At 43.2% G+C, this 22,078-nt stretch overlaps 1 protein-coding gene across 2 annotated transcripts in view; it reads left to right on the top strand.

Moving 5' to 3' along the window:
* Positions 1 to 22,078, top strand: part of LOC133121203 (kinase D-interacting substrate of 220 kDa B-like) — an 85,722-nt gene that overhangs the window by 51,279 nt on the left and 12,365 nt on the right. Inside the window, exons 17-23 of one of the 2 annotated variants that reach the window (XM_061230503.1) lie at positions 1,065 to 1,351; positions 2,772 to 2,912; positions 6,999 to 7,236; positions 7,633 to 7,712; positions 10,121 to 10,265; positions 12,501 to 12,663; positions 20,994 to 21,172. In XM_061230503.1, the coding sequence (XP_061086487.1) occupies positions 1,065 to 1,351; positions 2,772 to 2,912; positions 6,999 to 7,236; positions 7,633 to 7,712; positions 10,121 to 10,265; positions 12,501 to 12,663; positions 20,994 to 21,172 (1,233 nt within the window). Of the gene's footprint in view, positions 1 to 1,064; positions 1,352 to 2,771; positions 2,913 to 6,998; positions 7,237 to 7,563; positions 7,713 to 10,120; positions 10,266 to 12,500; positions 12,664 to 20,993; positions 21,173 to 22,078 lie in introns of both variants that reach the window. The other variant, XM_061230438.1, reaches the window with a different exon arrangement.

Genomic DNA, 22,078 nt, shown 5'->3' with positions numbered 1-22,078 from the left:
TTTTTTATTGAGACTTTCACTTTCTCGCCTGTCATGTTTGGAGCAGTTTAATCGAACCCTGGACCATTTAGTCCTTTAGTTCGGTATGTTTGGCCATGTGAGTGCTGCACTGTGGGGCAGTGGGTCGTACTGGTGCCTCACAACAAGAAGGTCCTGGGTCTGCGTGGGTTTCCTCCCACTGTACAAAGACTAGGTTAGGGACTACATTAGCTCATTAGCTAAATGGCACATTTACATTGATGTGCAAACTGAAAATGTTGATTAATGTGCACTGTCTCTGATAAATACTAATAAAAACAATTAAACTCAGGTGCGCACCAAACAACAGCTCTGGGGCCGCTGCGAGAGGTGGTCACAGGCCGCTTCCAAGCAAACTCTAGGGAGAATCAATCTGATCCAATTCCCATCCCAATGCAGGAAATGATCCTAATACACTATGTATTATGGGTTTCCATCAGGCCATTTTTGACATAAGACCTGGATTGCTGCAGAAGTCCAATGTCTTCTGGATATATGGGCCAAAGAACATCAACAAATGTTTGATAAAGTGCACGAAAATGCCAATATTTGTTAAATGATTCAATGATAAACTGGGGTGAAGGGATTCATGCACACAATAGAGCACTGCTTTGTATGTGCACCTGCAAAGGTCTTGTGTACATTTTCTACTGGCAAATCTCTGCGCAACGAATGAACGATTTGTGTAGTGAGCAAACGAATCGTACCAAGTAGAAAACAAAACCCAAGTATCAAATGCATTGTGATGCGGACTATGCGAGTGGACTTTTTTCTTCTAATTCTTCTCTCAAGTAGAAAATATAAGCTTGTTTTAAGGTACCGTTTGCTTATCAAGTGAATTTGTTTTACCCCATTAGCAAATCGTGAAGTGAATGAAAACTGGCTCACCTCATTGGCAATATTTTTGCAAATAAATATATAAATATAAGAGTAAAGAAAACTCCAGATTGAGATTGACTTATGTTTTTGTTGTTTTGTAGTGTAGGTTTTTTGTGTGCAACAAACCCAGTGAAATCAGAAAGGTCTTTGTGCGTCTGCGTCCTCAGGGAAGAAGTGGAAGAAGACGTGCTGCGTTCCGTCCTTTGTCATTTTCGTCTTCATTCTGGGGTGCCTGATCACGGGGCTAGCCCTGCTGGCGGTCTTCAAGGTGGGCCGTGAGAACTTGACCGTGAACGCGGTCCTCATCAGTGTGGCCAGCGCGGTCGGCTTGGCTCTGGTGCTGAACTGCCGCACGTGGTGGAAGGTTCTGGACTCGGTACTCAACTCGCAGAGGAAGCGTCTCCACGGTGCTGCCAACAAGATGCACAAGCTGAAGAGCGAGGGGTTCATGAAGGTCAGTGGCCAAGCCAACTGTCTGATGTTGTGGTTGTTTAACCCTTTGAAGGGTTCCTGGATTCTTTTTTCAGTCAGTAATCTAGAACTCCACTGCTTTCAGTTACCATACATGCATTCAAGACGCCAAACGTTAGCTAATGCTAGCTAATGTTAACAGTTTGAAAAGGTAGCGCATGGCAAACAAAAATGGCTGCTGATGGGGAAAACACAGAGAGAACAAAAGTTGGCAATTACTTGGCTGTTATAATACACTTTAATCAATGTAATATTTGATCTTGCCATTAAAAATAAAAGTAAGCGATGAATCTGCTAGCTGGGATTGTAAGTCACATCAATTACACATTACATTGCATTACAGTTATTTAGCTGACATTTTTATCCAAAGTCACTTACAGTTGATTAGATTAAGATGGGGACAATCTTCCCTGAAGCAATGTGGGATTAACAACAGCTGTGCAGATCTTATCATGGCTACACCAGGGCTTGAACCTCCAACCTTCTGGGTCCCAGTCATGTACCTTAGCCACTAGGCTATACGCTGCATCCATTTGTATTAAAATGGCATTAGAATATTGCAAATAGCAAAATGCCTAACATTCCTATGAAGTGTAGGCTAATAAAAAATATCCTTTAATTCCAATGTAATCTGACTGCAAGATGAATTTTTCCACCCCTCGGACACATGTCCAGGGCTCGTAGTGTTTAGGAGTGTTGCTGTGCACAAAAGTATGACACCAAACCAAAATAAGGCAGGCTTATGAGAATGATAGCCGTTTTACTGATTGCTTACATGCATGCCTTTGCGACCTGCATTCATGGCTTGCAATTGTTTATTTCTATGTGAAACACTCCAAAAAGAGCAGGAGAAATGTATCACATCTCACAGATCTCCACTCACGTTGCAAATTTTGTGAAACGAACCCCTGGGCAACTAATATGCTTAGCCCGCTGAACTCGGACCGGGGCCTTTGTTACTGTTGCAGTTTGCATAAGCCTGCTGTGGCAATGCCAAGTAAATGATAGCAAACTATTCTTTCAATATCTTGCCTGACCGGTGAGTGATGAGTTTGTTTCCACAGTGATGAGCTGACGAACAATGAAATGTGGAAGATAGAAGATGAAAAAGGAAGTTGTGTCTGTCTGATACTTATTTTAAACACTTATTTTTCCTTTTGAACTGCTTTTTATGAGGATCTTTATTGTTATTTTTATTAGGCAAATAATTCTGTACACTTGTACCATAGCTTTGTCTTCTTACTTGTTCTAAGCCATTGTTAGCAACCAACATTACTGAGTAGGCATTTAATGCTGTTGTTTTGTAGTTATCATTATCATACTAACTGACAGCAACTGCGAGCACTGCGAGCACCGGGTATGTTGTAAAGAAAATTAAAAAAATTATGTCATGGCCTCGACAGGTGCTAAAGTGTGAGGTGGAGCTGATGGCCAAGATGGCAAAGACCATTGATTGCTTCACCCAGAACCAGACCCGTCTGGTGGTCATCATCGACGGACTAGACTCCTGCGAGCAAGACAAAGTGCTGCAGATGCTGGACACGGTGTGGGGCTGCTACAAACGACACCCGCACACACATCACATAAAACACAAAATATAGCCTGAAATAAAAAAGCTATGCCAGTTTGACCAGCTTTAAAATGGACCATGGTCGAGCTGATCATAAGCTGTTATGAGCTGGTCAATCGGCTAGTGCTGGTAACTTCTCTGAGCTGGTAACTGGTCAAGCAGCTACCAGCTGATTCAAAACATAGCTCGAGCTGGTCAAAATTTATCAAGCTGGGAGCTGGTCTGGACTGGTCATCCAGCTAAACCACTGGGAGTTGGTCTGAACTGGTCAACCAGCTACCGTTGTTTCTGTTCAGCAGGGTACATAAATAAAACGCATGCACTAAAACACAAATTCAATTAAAAACACCTCTCAATTTCTTTCACGCATGACTAAAAGGAAGAAAACACGCACGTAGAACAATAAAAACACTAAATTAAAACATTCAATACTGAATAACAACACTGAAATTTCTTCTTCTTCTTCTTCTTCAAAAAAGAACTAGGCGCATTAATCCTTTAGATTTCCATTACCGGGAAAACGGTATTTATGGGCTTTTTTCCTGCATTTCCTTTTTTATACCCTTCTGTTACTGTGTAAAGCATCTTTGTGACCGTCCCCTGTGCTATACAACATAAATTGAGTTGAGATCAGAAGTATAGTCTGGTACTAGTCCATGTCATAGAATCTTAAAGTCAATTCTAAATCTAACTGGTATACAATGCTGGGAGGCCAGTACAAGCTTTTCTTGGTTTTAGTTAATAGACTAGCTCCAGTATTTTGAACAAATTGAAGACATTTGAATGATTGACCATTGAGGCAGGTGTACAAAAATTAGCTATAATCTGGATTAAAAAAAGACATGTCAGAATTTGGCGCCAACAGCATGAATACATGGATCCAACAGTCCAGGCTGGTGGCAGTGGTGTGATGGTGTGGGGAATGTTTTCTTGGCACACTTTTTGTTACTACCAATCAATCATTGTGTGAATGCCACAGCCTGTTTGAGTATTGTTGCTGACCATATGCATCCCCACATGGCCACAATGTACCCATCTTCTAATGGCTACTTCTAGCATGATAATGCACCATGTCACAATGCAAAAGCTGCCTCAAACTGGTTTCATGAACATGACAATGAGTTCAGTGTAGCCTTCCCAGTCACCGGATCTGAATCCAATAGAACACCTCTGAGATGCGGTAGATGTCAAAGTGAAAGTAACACCAGAGCTGTGCATTGTTTGGAGGCTAGCCAGTTTGTCCCCAGTCATAGTGGGGATAATATACTCTTGCATCCTTTTTCTGGCAAGTTTGCAAGTATTCCATATGTTTTGCTCATTTTTGTTATTGCCCTTGCTGTGCTAAGTGGTATGCAGCCTTTATTTCTCCATTTTCATTAATGGTGCCATAATTCTTGAGCCCACTATACATCTGTGAGACATGCAGGGACCAACAATAACACACCTTAAGCGCATACTCAACATGGACACGCTGAACTAACGTATACAGTACACCGTACCCTGCAAATAAGCACACACAACCAACACAAAATATGACATGCATAAGGCTTGCACATACGACACACCCAATATAAATACAAAGCACATCCCGCACAGTGATCAATGCACTGACAGAAATAATTTTAGAGAGTTATCAACTTGGAATAATCTTAAGAAATATAACCGTGACAGGCTAGGCCTAAATCAAACTGGAAATGACCTACATGCTATATTACAGCATTCCTCTCTCCCATTTTTGTATTTTGCAAATGCCTCACAATTTGCAGAATGTTCAGTGTCATTGTACAAAATGTTTGGTCGTGTTCCTTGTTAGCGGTAACAGTCGAGACTTGTTCATTTGGTGAAATGAGCAGCACTTGCCTTGATTTACCTTTGAATAGACCTTTCTCCAAGGCACAAAGGACGCACAGTAGCTGGGGTAGGTCAGAACTATATATCCCCAGGTTTCAAATTATTTTTTCCAGTGGGAGTAATAGAATTTCCTTGGGCTAAATGCTATTATTGCAGAAAATAATCCCCTGGAATTGGCAAGCTTCCTTGCCTTAATGAAATCTTCTGAGGCTATACATGGGAAACCGTGAAAGGCGCTTTTGTGGAGCAATTAACCAAACCTGTCTTAAATTTTGAACTCTTTGTCCCCAAGTATTATGAAATTTTATATCTTCCGCTCACTAATGCTGAGGTTTTGATAAGGGAATGACTTTCATGTGAAAACAAGTTGGCGGGATAAAATAACAAGGAAGGTTGCCGATGGAGACCCAAGTGAATTATGGGGAGGGAAGTGGCAGCATCGGAGGTCTGCGACCGTGTGATGCTGCAGACTGCTGTTTGCAACAAAATCTGAATCATGTGACGGGTCACAGGAAGAAACCCTGTCGTTCGGAAGGAACAATACAGCATTGTCTCTCCCTCCAACATACAGTTAAATCCATTTACCAGCTTTTCATAGTCACATTTTTGGGGCAAAATAAACATACAAATTGGCAGTTACTCAGTTCCAGCTCCTGCCTTTGTTTGGCTTGTCACCAGTTAATGAGAAGCACCCACTGTGCATCCAATTGAGTCAGTTAATCACCTTAATCATTTGTGTTTGGTCAGCCATGTTTTGTGCATACATTTTAGTTTATAAAGTTGTATGTAGACATATTGTTGGGCTTTGGGTGTATCACTGAACCATGTGGGTGTCAGTTCACTAGGTTAACTTGTTTGGCACCAACATGGCTCTGTGTCTATCCATTTCCTACCCTAATTTGAAACGTCCAAGTATTTACAGCCGGAAAACAATGTTCATGCGTAAATAACCCCACTTCCGGTTTGGGAGAGAGTAGACACCCTTGGTACTTTGAAATATTTTCACACTGCTGATTACAGCCAAGCACAAGTTAGGTCGGGGGAAGACCTTTCGTGTGTGGCCTTAGCATGCAGTCCATGCCTGATCAACCAGTGGAGCCACCGGCACCATCGGCAGGGTCCAGATTTGATCCAAGACCGCGAGGCTCGCCCCCGCATCATAGCGTGGAGCCTTATCCGAATGAGCCACCCAACTGGCTCTTAAACATGTTTTGATGCTTTAATTTTTATTTTATTTTTTAAGATATTTTTTTGGCCTTTTTCATCTTTATTGGACAGTATATAGTATAGAGAGACAGGAAAAATGGGAGCGAGAGAGAGGGGAAGACATGCGACAAATGTCGGACGGTCAGATTCGAACCGCCGACGTCGCGGCTGGCATTGAGCATGCGGTCAGTGCTCTACAGGCTGCGCCACCGAGACACCCCTGATGCTTTAATTTTAATGCTTTTTATGACTTGGTTGACAGGTGGCAGCCATTGAGGCAGACCGGGGTGAAATATGTAATTGTTTTGGATTCACATACTTTTCGATTAGTCAATTTATCTTGGCTGGTGCAATTGAGCCAACCAAGAGGACCAGAAGGTGAGGTTTGCAATTTTTGAGAGCATTTCCTGCAGTAGGTTCCACAAGCTCAGTAAAGCATTGACAAGTACAGTATTTGAATCCAAAACAATTCCGTATTTGACTCAGGACTGCATCGAGGGAGTGTAAGCAATACCTTACATCATCTTTTCCTTTAAGATGAAGATGATTACTACAGACAGTCTAACCTAGTGGTCTTCTGGTCCTGGAGAGCCACAGGTGCTGATTTTTGTTTTTGCCTTAATTTCAGCAACCGAGTTAGACCCAAAAAGCTTGGGTGTAGTTAACTGCGTAATTAACTGCCTTATTTGATCAATTAAGTGCTGAGTAACAATGAAAACCAGTACACCCTTTGGCTCACCAGGACCAGGAGTAAGGACCAGTGGTCTAACCCAGTGGTTCTCAAACTGTATGCCGTCACACACTGGTGTGCCTTGGGAGCTGGCCAGTTGTGCCTTGGGTATTAGTCCTATTTTTGATGATTTACGTAGCTATAATCATAAGGTGTGCCTTGGAAATACTTCATGAATTAATTTCATGAATGGTGTATCTTGTGACAATCACTGGTCTAACCGAATGATCGAGTGGTCAAATGAAAGATGGATCGGTGGATCTGGTCCCGCAGGTGAGGGTGCTGTTCTCCAAGGGCCCCTTCATCTCCATCTTCGCCAGCGACCCCCACATCATAATCAAGGCCATCAACCAGAACCTGAACAGTGTGCTGCGCGACTCAAACATCAACGGGCACGACTACATGCGCAACATCGTTCACCTGCCCGTCTTCCTCAACAGCCGAGGCCTCAGCACCAACAAGAAGCTGTGCATGGCTGCGCCCACCAACGGGGACCTTCCTGGACCTGACGGTACCTTCGGTCTTTGTTGCTATTTCAGCCATGAACAAAAAAACGTTCTTTCCCTCTCTTTGATTTTAAATGTTCTCGCATATCCCTATGCACATACATATCTTAAGACCTGACAAATAAAGTTAACTTGCGTGCAGACTTGAGTTGTTTTGGCTAATGTGGGGGTAAAAAAGGGTTTGTTTTCCATAGATACAAGGCCTTTTCACGACAGTGACATGATTCGGTTAACATGATTGAGGATGTATTTGTTCTAGGATTACTTGGAACTTAGTTTTAATCTCTAGCTGTCTCTCCCTCATACACACTTACCCTCTTTCTCTTTCTCAGCACCCTCTCACCCTCCAACTGTCTCACTCTCTGCCCTCTCTCTACCCTCTCTATGCCCTCTCGCTGCAGGCTACTACGAGGACGTGGACCGAAAGTGCAGCCTCGGGGATCAGGCCAAGCAGGGGAGCAAGACAGCGCTCAACCGAAGGGTAAAGCGTCTGGCCTTCCCCCCCGCACTTCCTACAGTCCGCTCACAGCGAATGTGGTAATGCACAACGAGGCAGAGAATACCATTGCCGACTTTACCACCCCCTCAACGTAACGCCCAGCTGCAGTCAGCGTATCGGAGCGCGGAGCACTTTCACAGTGCTGAAACATATTAAGCACAGTAAACATTTATGTATGTTTTTACACTCTGAAGCAATTCAGGTTTAGTATCTTGCTCCAGGGTACAGTAGTACTGAGATGTACTGAAATTTGAACCAGAACTTTTCAGTTACAAGCCTAGCTTCTATACCGCCCCTGCCTTCTAAAAGATCAGTGGCTTTGTGTAGGAACCCATTGGCAACCCAAAACGAACAGATAACGTAAAGTCCTCACAGGGACTGATGCTGGGCTCCGCGAGTCGAGTTAGGCGACAGGCGCGGACGGAGAAAGCGAGGCTGTCACCGGGACGTGGCGGGGAGATGCGCCCTGCAACGCAGAGAAGTGGCTGTAATTGATTTAATGTCTGTTTATCCTTCCCGTCGGGGCGCCATTGGCTAATGACAGGGTAGAGCTGCGGTGGGTCCCGGTGACAAAACGCTGCCATTGGAAATGTTTGTGGGAGGCTAAGTGTCTCCACTGTGTGTTTGCGATGTGATTCATTTATGCGTTATTTGGTAAACACACTTTGTTTTCTTTGGCTGTCCCCTGGCCGCGGTTCCTCGCACTGGCTGCACGAGCTTGCGCTCCCACGTTTACAAGCTGCGTTTTGTTACGTGACAGCTCTGAGAATGCTCCCACAATGCATTTCTGTTCACAGAAATCTGGGGAAAGAAAGAGTTTCTTGGCAGGAAGAAAATGGAACATTTTCCACGCTGGATTTTAATCTTTCCGCAAGCTGTTTGTCGAATAAATCCCTGCTAGTCCCTTTTGAGAATTAAGCTTTCAGGTCATATGTATTGAAGAATTGGGAAACAAACAGTGCAGAGATACGTAGAATACACACCACACCAAAATAGACATACATCTTTATCTCTGTATGCAGTCACTGTAATTTTTAGCAGCCATACCCTAATAGATTTTCAATAAAGTGGCTTTTTAATTACGTGGATTATGAGGAACTTTCTACTCTTAAGTGTTCAAAGCTGGGGGGCAAAGGGCAACGTGCTATTGTGGGCCGAGCATCTTCAAACATACGGACTCCCATTTACTTAATCAATGAATTTATTGGCAGCCATGTTTCATCTCCTAAGAAATCATAAAGCCTTCAAAGCAAGCTTAATGCTCTGTGTTTGTGAAGCCGGTGAGTGGAGAACTTTCCCACTGTTGCTTTTGATACCTTCAGTGCAGCGAAACAGACATCCAGAATGTGAATGTGTATGCCATTTCATTTTTAATTTTTTTAATTTGACACCCCAACGTGGGGCTGGGCATATCCCATTCTCTCCCCAATTTGGAATGGCCAATTGCCTGTAGCAACTGCTGTGAACATGCATGACCCCCCCTGGCGATTTTAGGAGATTGGAGACGTCCACGGCTCGTGCGGTGTCACTGGCTACTTTACATGCCTACAGCTTGGCTTCAGAGAGTGGAGTCGGAAATATGCAGCTTTGCCTGCAATCTACAGGCACCCGATCAACCAGCAGAGGCCTCTAGATAGCAATGCACATGGAACCCTGTCCAACTGTCCCCTCTCAATCCCTAGCCAGCGCAATCAGCAATTGTGCGTCACCCTATGGAGCTACCGGCAACTGTCACAGTCACGCAGTTTGCTGTTCTGGTTAGGTGCAGATGTGCAGATTCTTACTACTGGAATCCTTTCAACTTCAGGAATGGCGGTTTTGCATTTGCATTTTCCAAACCAAGACCCGCTTTTCTAACTGCAGTCCAACGCCCAACCATTATGGTTGACAGTTTCTAAGGGCATAATTTAAATATCTGTCAACAAATATGGAAGTAATTCAGAGTGCTCCTGTCTTTTTTCTTTTCTTTTTTTTTATCTGTCAACGATTTAGGGTGTTCACAGAGGTGGAAAAGCCAGGATCATAAAGTAAATGTCCTCTCCAGTATTATTATTTTTTTTTAGATATTTTTTAGGCCTTTTTCAGCTTTATTGGACAGTATAGTATAGAGAGATAGGAAGAATGGGAGCGAGAGAGGGAAAGACATGCGACAAATGTCAGCCGGTCAGATTGGAATCGCCGACGTCGCGGCTCAATGAGCATGCGGTCAGTGCTCTACAGGCTGCTCCACCGAGACACCCCTCTCCAGTATTTTTTTACAGTCACTTGGATTTGCTGATTAGTACAATTCTTCAACCAGGAGAGGTAGCTAGCTGAAACATAAGGCAGGACTTTTACTTTCTGAACTTACGTTCATAGACAATGGGATCCCTGTTTTTGTCATCTCACAGGACACCTACCGGAGAAGACAGATGCAGAGGACCATCACACGCCAGTTGTCCTTCGATCTGACCAAGCTGCTGGTCACTGAGGACTGGTTCAGTGACATCAGCCCACAGACCATGAGGAGACTGCTCAATATTGTGTCCGTCACAGGTAACTATGGCACTATCTTTTTATTGGGGGTAGCCTAGTGGGTACCGTACATGACTGGGCCCAGAAGGTTGGTTGTTCAAGCCCCGGTTTAGCCGCAATAAGATCTGCACAGCTATTGAGCCCTTGAGCAAGGCCCTTAACCCTGCATTGCTCCAGGGGGATTGTCCCCTGCTTAGTCTAATCAACTGTTAGTCGCTTTGGACAAAAATATCAGCTAAATGACAAATTAGTATTATTATTTTTATTATTTTGTTCCAATCACCTGGATTTGCGAATTAGCACAATTCTTCAGCCAGGAGGTAGCATAAATTAATGAAATCAGGTGGCTGAGTTTATGGGTGGAAGGCGGGCCTTTTACTTTCTGACTCCTGACTTCCCACCTTTGAGTTTTTTGCACTGCAACTTCTCAGACTAAAAATTTTAAAAACCATTGCTCTTCGTCCAGAGGGAACATGGATTGCACAGTTGACATGGGAAATAAACGACATTTAGAGTGTCGACAGATTAGAATCATGAGTGCCTTCATTTCTCACCCTAATAGTTTGAGAAGTAATGGATAGCTCGTCGACGTGAAAGCAGTGTGTTCGGTCATTTTCAAAATGACCATCTAGTGATCATGGACACTTCAATAAAACAGTTGCTTTATGGACGTACAGTGGCTTCAGAAAGTATTCAGACCCCTTTACTTTTTGCACACTTTTTTGTGTTGTAGATTTCATTTAAAATACATTTACACTCAATAACCCATAATGACAAAGTGAATACATGTTTTTAGAAATGTTGTAAATGTATTAAAAATCTAAAACTGACATTTCTCATTTACATAAGTATTCAGACCATTTGCTGTGGCACTCCAAATTATGGTCAGGTGCGTCCTGTTTGCTTTAATTATCCATGATGTGTCGAGAACTTTAGTGTACACCTGTGGCAAATTGAATTGATTGGACGTGGTTTAGAAGGAACTGTCTGTAGACCTGCGCGATACAACTGTGGCAAGGGAAAGATCAGGGTAAGGGCATAAAACCATTTCTTAAGCTTTGAGTGTTCCCGGGAGCACAGTGGCCTCAATAATTGTGAAAAGGAAGAAGTTTTGAACCATCAGGACTCTTCCTAGAATTGGCCAAACGGAGTATTCTCTGGTCTAATGAGACACAAATGTAACTCTTTGCACTATTTCTGGCACTGCACATCACCTGCCTAATACCATCCCTACAGTGAAGCATGGTGGTAGCAGCATCATGCTATGGGGGTGCTTCTCAGTGGCAGGGACAGGGAGACTGGTCAGAATTCAGGGAAGGATGAACTCAGCCAAATACAGAGAGGTACTAAGCATACAAAGAGCCCAAAGCATACAGCCAAGACAATGCTGGTGTGGCTTCAGGACAAGTCCTTGAGTGGCCCAGCCAAAGCCCAGACTTAAACCCCATAGAACATCTGTGGAGAGACCTGAAGATGGCAGTTCACAGACGCCTCCCATCCAATAGGATGGAGCTTGAGAGGATCTGCCAGGACAAATGGCATAAACTGCCCAAATCCAGGTGTGCAGCTTTAAGTCATTAAAATTTAATTTCATTCATTAAACCCTTTTGCTCTTTGACGAGCATAGGTCATTCATGAACTTTCTCCAGCTGGTTCGTGCTGGCCGATCTTCTCTGCTTCTTCGCCTTCACAGACCTCACAGTACTGAATTAAGGGTCTGAATACTTATAACTGAGAGATTTCATTTTTTATTTTAAATAAATTTGCAGAAATGTCTAAAAACATGTCTTCATTATGGGTTATTGAGCGTAGATTAATGAGCAAAAATTTAAATTTTATCCATTTAAAATTAAATCTACAGCACAATAAAGTGCAAAAAGTGAAGCGGTCCGAATACTTTCTGAGGGCACTGTACGTCTAAATTGTGATGTGGCTGTGTATTGATCTCTATGAGGTGGACAGCTTTCTAGCATAGCGTAGGTATGTAATAAACTATTATAATTTTTGCCAAGGATGCGCAAACCACATATTTATTCATATTTATTTTCATATTACGTATAAAAGTATAAAATATGTCATTTCTGCAATATGGAAAAATAAGCAAAATGATACTAAAAGAGGAAAGTATTTAGTCTTTTTCCCAAGAACCATCTTGGGGCTTCACCTGACTCTGGACCCATTTTGGAGTGCCTCTGTGTGGTCGCAGATGTGTCCTGTAGTTTCGACGTGTGTGACAGAGGACCCCCTTCCTTGCAGGCCGCCTACTGCGGGCCAATCAGATCATGTTTAACTGGGACCGGCTGGCGTCCTGGATCAACCTGACCGAGGAGTGGCCCTACCGAACGTCCTGGCTCATACTGTTCCTGGAGGAGACTGAAGGAGTCTCTGACCAGGCCACGCTGAGGAGCATCTACGAGAGGTAGCTACGCATTTCATTCCAAATAACTGCATAATGGTGAGCTGCGCGTGGAGAAAATCGCCACAGCTGAATGTGAATTAGCACTGTGTGTGCTACATGTAACACTCATCCATAATGGAGTACTGCATATGGTTGATAGGACTGCACTTGACTGTAATCTTGTTCAGTGCTTCCAAACTTGAACATCATTTAGCACATTATTTAGCACTAAATAAAGTAAATGGACTTATTTCAACGAGAATGCAGCATTTGAACATGGATATATGGTTGATTTCATACTGGAGTGCTCATAACATTTAGTGATACGTGTAGCCATGACATTATAACGTGCAGTTATTATAATGAATGTGCAAAAATAATAGTGTCCAGTAGGTGACAGCGAAGGACCTCTTCATATACACTGACTGCATGGTTAAACAACCTTGAGCAACTCTACACTGTTACAACTATAGATTATATGCACTGTCGCTTGATGTAACTACATCCATGACAAAATCTGATTCACTTTCGGGGGATATTAAGGGGTATTAAAGTAAGATCAGTTTAATGAAATTATAAATAAGTGACCAATTAGAATGACAGTATATTATACAGTAATAAGCCCATACAGAATATTAGAGTATATTAAGGGACTTAATCTATGCTAATATAGGTACTGTGAAAAACAATTGTCAGTGTGTGACTGACACATAATCAGACACATCTAGGTGCCTAAAGGCAACAAGATGATTGGCTGAGAAAATCAATCAAGTGCCCTGTGATAGTGGCTAATGGGTAGTCCTAGTGCAGAGCCTTTAGATGTAGAATTCTGGTTAGCAGACCCATTAAGAGCTCAGTCAATCCAAAGAGAAAAACAGTCTGCTCAATGCTTTGGCCAAAATAGTACAGGCATGAACAGAAGCAAGTATAAACGGTCTTGAACAGCTTCAAACTGAAATACAGGCAGTTGGTCAGCCTGCTATTTTAAATTGTACCATTATTTTACCATAAAAGTGAACACACATTTTTTTTTACCTGTTCTTCGTATCCAGGGATGTGATTTAAATTTAAATTTATTTGTGTGTAATGACGGCGTTCGTTGTGAATACATTAATGCAAATCAACCATAAAGACAAAGACTTTGCAGCTGGAGAGCCATCGGTCCCATAATGCATTGCCCCATTGTCAAGTCTTCGCTTTTTAAATCTCAACATACGCAATTTGGAATTGGGAACAGAACAAGAGAAAAAAGGTTCTTAATTTAACTCTCCCCATTATGGGTTTTTTTCCCTTTTTATACTGATTCTTCTAAACCGATAGCCCTTATGTCTGGCGTAAGGAGGGCGGACAAAGTCATACACATTCTTGGTTAATACCATATTGTGAGGGCGAGAGCAGGACGGTCGCTTCACTGCCTTCGGACCATTCGTTTTGTTCTCCGCAGGCAAGACGAGGCAATTCAGTAAAGGGTGACCTAGTATTGGAGCAGCGTGCTCTTGTGTCTTGTGTTGGAAAGTATGTCAGTTGGTTGGAAGAATGGACTGCTGTGGCTGGCGAGGTGGATGTGTCAGGCCCCTAAGGGAAGAGGTCAGTTGGGATTGTGGGACATGCTTGTAGGCTGAGCTCGTTTCTTGTGCGGTTGCTTGAGCGAACTCGAGGTCGTAGAAATGGTGACGGTAGTTACACCCACCATCCCAGGGAGGAGTTCTCTGCAGATAAGGGCATGGCGGTTCCTCGTCCCACATTTCCGGAAACGACGCGAGGCGATGAATCACCCGTCCCGGGTTGCTCTTTTTTTAGCGCGGTCCGCCCGCCTCGCTCAGCGACCAAGAATATTGGTCTTCTCTGTCTTCTAACTGCTGTGCTAATTTGCGGCAGATTCGTATGCATAGCGGGAAAATTTAAGTGTGGCAAAACTATCCGGCTAGCCTCGTTTCCCATCACCTATTCCTGGTCCGAACCTCCCACGCTCAAAGTTGTAACTCGCATGGAATTTCAACATAAAATGGCATGACAGTAGTGACTGCCAGTATCAATAGTTACATTATGTCTGCACTCAGTCCCATGACTGGACAGGAAGAGAGGCTGGGCTCTGAGGGATACTGGGTTGCCATGACCACTGGAGCACTTTGTTACAGAGCGATAACTCACGTTAATGCAGCAGTTTCAGTGGAACAAATCGACGCTACATCAAACTACTCTTCAATGCCAGCTACAGTACAGAACTGCTGGGATGGTCACTATCATGGTATGAGCAAGCAGCATAATGCGATTATGAGTGTGGTGGAACATTAACACTAACGGACAAGTTCCACCGAGTTTTAAAGAGCCCCACAGCCCCCCACTGCTATCTCAACCAGGGGAGGTAAGACGACAACAACAAAAGAACATTCATATCACACATAATAGTTATTTCTTTATTGTTAAATTATCATTACCCATGACTGTTCCCTTTGTGGAGCAAAATAAATGCCTCTGTTCAAAATCATGTCTGTTACGGCAAAACGGCAGGGCCCCCCCCACTCGTGAAGCAAACACAATTCTACTTCACTAGGCCTATATACTTCAATGAGAGACCTTAGACGGCATAAAGGCATTGATTGGATAACAGGCGGAGCTAAGGGTGGGACTGGCGGTGCGATCGCACCGGGCCCGGGGGTGAGGAGGCCCATGCTGCAGTTTGTGAAAAAAACACTGCTAAGTTGTATAGATGAACCAAGAGAGGCTGTCCTTAATGCTAAAAATACCTTTCATGTGCATACCATATCTCCCCCATGGTTTCAGACCAATAATTCGTTTTTCATATTTTTTAGTTTGGCAGTAGAGCAAATGACTTATACTTTTAATGTTGTAAGAGGTGGACAAATAAAAAAATGGTTGCTTCTGTTATCTGAATATTTATTGGTTTGTGGGAAACTATTTGTTTTTAACTATCACATGATTGGCCTGTTTTTAATGGAGATTGATCGATCACGTTCAGTTTTGTGATTGCCTTACTGTTCATCAGCAAAACAGCTAGCCAAATAGCAAGCAAAACAATCTAATTAAGAGAATGCTTGATATGGAGAACTGGAAAAAGCAACAAAAATACCAAAAGTAGATGTTTTTTTAAACTAGCAACTGCCCTTGGCCACATGCACTCTGTTGATTCTCAATTTCACCATACTCGTGACTGCCGCCACAGCCAAACGCTCGTTCTCCAAACTAAAAACATATCAAGAACTGTTTGAGATTGGCACAAGAGAGACTAAGTGGTTAACCATACTATATCTAACCTAAGATATACATTTAAAAATTCTATGATTCTCCCAAGATTTCTTAAAATAAGTGAGATTGTCACAGACGATGTGAAAATGGTTTCCTTCAGAAGCCAAATTGGTTTGGCCAATTTGAACCAAAATTCTGGTTCAGCATATAGAATCACATTCTTAAGCTTTTGATTTTCTTTTCTACACATGTAATTCAATGAGTGACCTTCACATAACTTAACAGGACAATACCACAGAATCCAGAGGGAACCACCTCTAATCTGTTACAGAATGTGTGTAATTGCTAATAACGGCAACCTTTTATGAATGGTCGCCAAGTGGTCGTGGTATGGGGGGGTTAAAACAAAGATCTCAGTGTGTGCTGTACATGTATGGTACATTAGAAGAACTGCACCACAGCCAACAGGTTTTGTCTTGCTTGTTCTACTGAGAAATTAGTTCCATCGACAGAGTTTTGAACCAGCATGCTCTTGGTTCTTAAAGGGTGAAAGGGAGCTCATGTATTTCAGAAAAGAACATTTGCACAATCTATTCCTTTTTTCACAATTAAACCTGGTTGCCCTGTTGCCGTTGATTTGTGAGTGCGTGTGCGAATAGGTGAATGAGAGACATCAATTGTAAAGCGCGTTGGATGAAAGTGCTATGTAAATGCAGACCATTTACCACAACTCTCAACATTCAAAATGAGAACTTAAGAGAAATCTTCCTATTCACACCATATAATTGATTCTTTTTACTTAAAGCAAGTTTTCCAAATCCTCGTCCTTGGAAACATTCATCCACACATTCAGATTTCTGTTCGGTGTCTGGGAGTGAATGAAGAAGCAATTGGGAATGTTCTAGAGGTGACTTGTAAGGCACAACTCACAGTTTACCAAGAAGAAGAGTCTGCGAGGCCGTGAGCTGAGCCCTTGACATGTCTTATATGAAGCTTATTTACGGAGCCCAAGCGGGAGGTGCAAGGCTCCTGCCATCCCATCTACCTGGACCCCATACAGTGTGCACCTCCACCCACACACACATCCCTTCCCCCACCCCTAAACCCTTGACATTTGGCACAGTGAGGTTTGCTGGCCTACAGTCCAGCAGGATCCTCTTTAATGAATCTGACCAGGGGGCAGCCTGGTACGTGACTGATACTAGGAAGGTTGGTGGTTCAAACCCTGGTGTAGCCACATTTAGATCCATGCAGCTGTTGGGCCCTTGACCAAGACCTTTAACCCCACATTGTTCCAGGGGGTTTGTCCCCTGCTTAGTCTAATCAACTGTATGTCGCTTTGGTTAAAAGCATCAATGTAATGTAATGTAATGACACCATTCTGAATGTCCATTTATTCTGCTCAAGCACCTTGTTTGGCCACAAACTAACCACAAACGCAACACACACACACACACACACACACACCAAGGCACGGAATACATAGGCCGATAAACATTCATCATCAGCGCGTCCCCACCCTGGTGGCGTAGCTTCTCGGCGCTTTGAGTCTATTTTGGTTTCTCCCTCTCTCCTCTGACTGCTGCCGCACCAGCGTCTCATCGCCACAGAAGGAGAAATTAACATGGAAGCCCCCCCCCGTTCACAGAGCCCCTCTTCAAACAAAGGCCTTTGTCAGAATGGTCGGCTCCCACGTTCATCCAGACAATCGGCTCTCAGTGATCTGTTCGAACGTGGGCTTTAAAGCGATTTCGCAAACTGTGAAAACTTTTAACTAGTGACATTTCGAATGAATACGCGGAACAGCAATTTGAGCTAATTAGAGAGACTCTTCTCCCAAGTACTGAAACATTAAGATGACACTCCGCTCATTCAGGATTACTCTAATTGGCACAATTATTGTAATTTAGTGGCAATTACGTATTGAGATAAGCACATTTTGTAAAGCACATTTGTGTGATTTCCTTTATGTGAGATCCTATAACTATCGCTTTCAAAAAAAGGACTTGCAGGTTTTTATTCTTCATCAAATACTTTGGAACTTTTCTGTGTCCTTGAGTCCTGAAGCCTTCGATTTAACACTATTGTTCATGTGTATTTTCAGTGTGCACTGGAGGTCATTTGAAAAATTTCAGCGTGCCTTTAATGGTCAGAACATTTCCTGTTAAAATCTGTCCTTAGAAGACAGAATTACCTACTGCTTTCAGTCTACCCAGAGCTATTTGACGGAAGGTGTAAACTTTCAATTTAATAGCGTGGCCTGAATTTGGCCTGAAAGCCTTGAGCCTTTTAAATTACACATCCACTGAAAGCCCATCTTTTCCCCCAACAGAGCTCTGCTGTCTTTGATGGGGAGCAGTTTATTGGTTCCACACAAATGCCTCGGTCAAAAAGTTTGACCTCAAAACGACCGAGATGAAGAATGGTGTACAGCCGGGAAGTAATCGGCTTCGCAAAAGAGAGGGAGGGGGCTGAACTTGTGCGTATAACCCATACTGTATTGCCTGGGTTAGCTGTTGTGCCATGATCATGGTCACTTTTGAGAACTGTGCTTATTTGGAATTAATTACAAGTGACTGGAACCCTGCTTTATATTTAATTTACTGGGAAATTGAACCAATTATTGAACCAGTTTTCTTCCTTTTTAGCAAGCAAATCATTCTCCTTGTGTACGTTTCCTAGAATCCATTTCTGGATTCCATGTCACTGCATACTCTTTGAGTTTCGAACAGGAACCGAGTTGGGCCCAGTTTTTAAACTGGTCCACTTCAACTGTTTAGCCTGTTCTCTGGTGCGTGTATAAAGCCATTTTTAAATTGCACCTTGCACAATGAGGTGTTCTGTGGAATATTTTCAACAACTTGCTGTACAGTTATTTATAATTAAGTGTCATTTAACGTACTGAGGTATGGTTTGGTTGGAAGTCGGAATATATCTGCGTGTGAACCTCAGGGAAAGAATCTCTCTGCATGTGTAGTAGCGAGCACACATTCTACAAAAGCTAACACATACTAACTCCAGTGGTGCAAGACCTCATTGTCGTCAAAAGTATTTTTGTTTCTTTATTATGAATATGATAAAATTAGAGTAGAAAAAAAAAAACTGTTCCTTGTAAAAACATGCTTACTCCACAAGATATCAAGATACGGGGCGACATGGCTCAGGCAGTAAGAGCAGTCGTCTGGCAGTCGGAGGGTTGCCGGTTCGATCCCCCGCCCGGGCTGTGTTGAAGCGTCCCTGAGCAAGACACCTAACCCCCAAATGCTCCTGACCAGCTGGTCGGCGCCTTGCATGGAAGCCAATCGCCGTCGGTGTGTGAGTGTGTGTATGAATGGGTGAATGAGAAGCATCAATTCTACAGCGCTTTGGATAAAGGCGCTATATAAATGCCAAATTTACCATTTATATCATCTCAACACTCTTAAAAGATAAGCTTTTAATTTTGGAGTGTGTACACTGGAGTTTATGGTGTGTGGACACTGTAGCGTGGATGTTGAAGAACGTAGGCATGACGGGTGGTAGTAGTGGAGCTTGGATGCTGGAGAGTGGGTAGTGTACTCGGGAGTGAAAAGTAAGGAGTAGACAGTAGGAGAGGCTAGATCAAACTGCGATGTTGCCTGTCCATTAGGGGGAGACACACAATGACATTGTCGCAGCGAGATTGTGACACCCCGTCATTTTCATTCTATGACGGACATCGATTTCCTTTCCTGAATTTTAACACAAACGTGTTAAAATTCCCCAGGCCTTTGTTTAAACGCGTCCGGGGGCACCGAGCCTCACTGAAGAGTGTTTACTGTCGATCTCCGGAGGGTGGACGGAAACAGTCGAGAGCTACATTCAGTACTCGTGACGAGAAAATAGAGGGAGAATTATTCCCTTCCCCATCAGCTGCAATATGTGGGAGTTTCTGAATAAGACAAAAGAGAGCACAGCTAGCGCTGGGATTGATTAGCATTCAGATAAGCCCAGAGAGAAGGAGAGGGTGAAGAAATTTTAGGCTCAACATGTACGCACTGTTAGTTTCGCCTGTGCCGCAATTCGAGACTAATAAATAGCCGCATTGTGTGAAGCAGAATGCTCAAGAATTCTTGACGTTCTTACGGTCCTGGCTTTAAAAGGACAAACCTCTCTTAAATGCTTATAGCCGTATCCTCGGACTGTTATTTGTGATTTCAGCACCATTGTCGTTTCTCTGTCCCTGTTGAAGAATGAGCCAGTAGAAAGTCATTTATCTTAATTACTTAATGTCTGTGGCAGTGTCCTTTTTGTACAATAAAAAGGATTTTAAAATCGACACAAAAGCTGTCTTTGAAGAGAGGGACTCTTCTTTTGGCGGGTGCTTTCACAATCATAATAGCCATCTTGTGGTTCAGTACCACTGGATTAATAGTGTGACTTGAAGATATTTAGAGCCCTGTTAATTATATGGTGGGAACAGTAGGATTAATGGATGTCTTTGTAAAATTTAATGACCTTTTGCCAGCCTTTCTTCAGTCCACAATGCACTTTGCCCTCAACCTTGAGTGACTGCTTTAAGCAAGTGACACATTTTCTGCTGGTTCTTTTCATGTCTGTCTGTGAGTATGTATTTTTTTGTGAGATTTAGTACTCAAAAGACAGTGGGTGATTGAGGAGAACCTTGCGTATTATTTATGTTTGAACCAAACAAACACTTGAAGGTTGAAAAAGGCTGCTAAATGCAGTGCAGTCCGTAAGTATTTAGACAGTGGTACAATTTCTGTTCTTTTGGCTCTGTACTCCAGCACCCTTACCACTTGAGACATTGTTCCTTTAATTTAGGGAAGAGTAGCTTCCCCATTTAAATGAGCTCTCATCCAACTTGTTGCCTGTAGTGAGTGGAGATAGAGGCCCAAACTATTGTGCATTCTCCAGGTACCTGCTTTACTAAAGACTACAACGGGCGGGTGCTTACATCATGTCTGCACTGCCTGATAAACAAGCATTTAAGTAATGTTTCAGCTTAGTTCTAATATTGTTGTGGTACTATTATCCCTAGCAGTCTATTTGGGATGAGATTTTTTGTGTGCTGAGAACACCACTTGTTGATGCAACATCTAAAATAGTGTGAGTTGCAATTCTGGTATATGTGTGTACTTCATCCGTTTCATTTCCCATGGCAGGATTTCAAAAAACATTCCAACAACTAAAGATGTGGAGCCCTTGCTTGAGATTGACGGGGACATCCGCAGCTTTGAGGTATTCCTCTCCTCGAGAACCCCCTTCCTCACTGCACATGATGTCGAGACCTTCCTGCCCTGCACCGTCAACCTGGACCCAAAGCTCAGGGAGATAATCGCAGGTCAGTACCAGTCTCAGATCCAGCCCCCAGCCATTAAAAGCAGAGAATGCAACTGGAAACTGACTCAACCCCTGCTCTTAGAGCAGGCCGAATCAACTGTCGAAAAACCAACAACATATCGACTGCTCTTCCAAGCACCTACAGTAGGTAAATTCCAGTCCACCAGGAAGGGAAACGTACAGAAGGCCAACTGAAACCCACCATGAATGTGACATCTGTTGGAGATTCCGCCAGAGGCCTGGCTTGTCCTTTACATTCAAAAACTATTTTGATTTGCTGTCGCCACTGGCAACCAGCACAAAGAAAGAACATGGTTACCAAATATTTTTCTCATTGATTGCTTTTTCGACTATTTTACTCGCAGTCTCAGGTCTTGTATGAATGGATCCTTATTCACTTTTTAGAGCAGGGGGCTTGAGACCTTTTGAGTTTGTGTGATGGATTGATGTACATTTGTGTGGTCTCTCTTCAGCCTTGGAGTGCTCTGAGAACAGCGATTGTATGCATGGTGCTGTCCATTTTCTGGATCCTCTCCAAGTGAGGCCATTATGACCCGTCAGCTAGAGAACAGTTGTTTGCTTTGTGATATCACCATGAATCTGAGCAAAATATTTTCCACACATGGGCCATCTCCGTTCTCTGAGGCTCAGGATGCCTGACCTCTTGTCGCAGACTGCCAAGTGACTCAGCACGTAACAGTTTGTTGGCAGTGGGCGTGGGCCGGACCCTATAGCCCGGACATTCCTAGCTCAAGCCAGAGATGCTATGCCATTGGCCAACTGTGCCTGATAGTCTGTAGCAGTGGGAGACGGTTGGCTTTGTATGGTCTGGTTTGGGTGGTTTCCAGTCAACCAGGATTTCCCTGTGTTACTGCCACATGAAAGCTTGGTACTTGCAACTCGCCTG

Source organism: Conger conger, chromosome 1 (genome assembly GCF_963514075.1).
Source record: "Conger conger chromosome 1, fConCon1.1, whole genome shotgun sequence".
In the NCBI taxonomy this organism is placed as follows: Eukaryota; Metazoa; Chordata; class Actinopteri; order Anguilliformes; family Congridae; genus Conger; species Conger conger.
The sequence above is the reverse complement of the archived record's forward strand: the minus strand, read 5'-3'. Positions and strand labels throughout refer to the sequence as shown.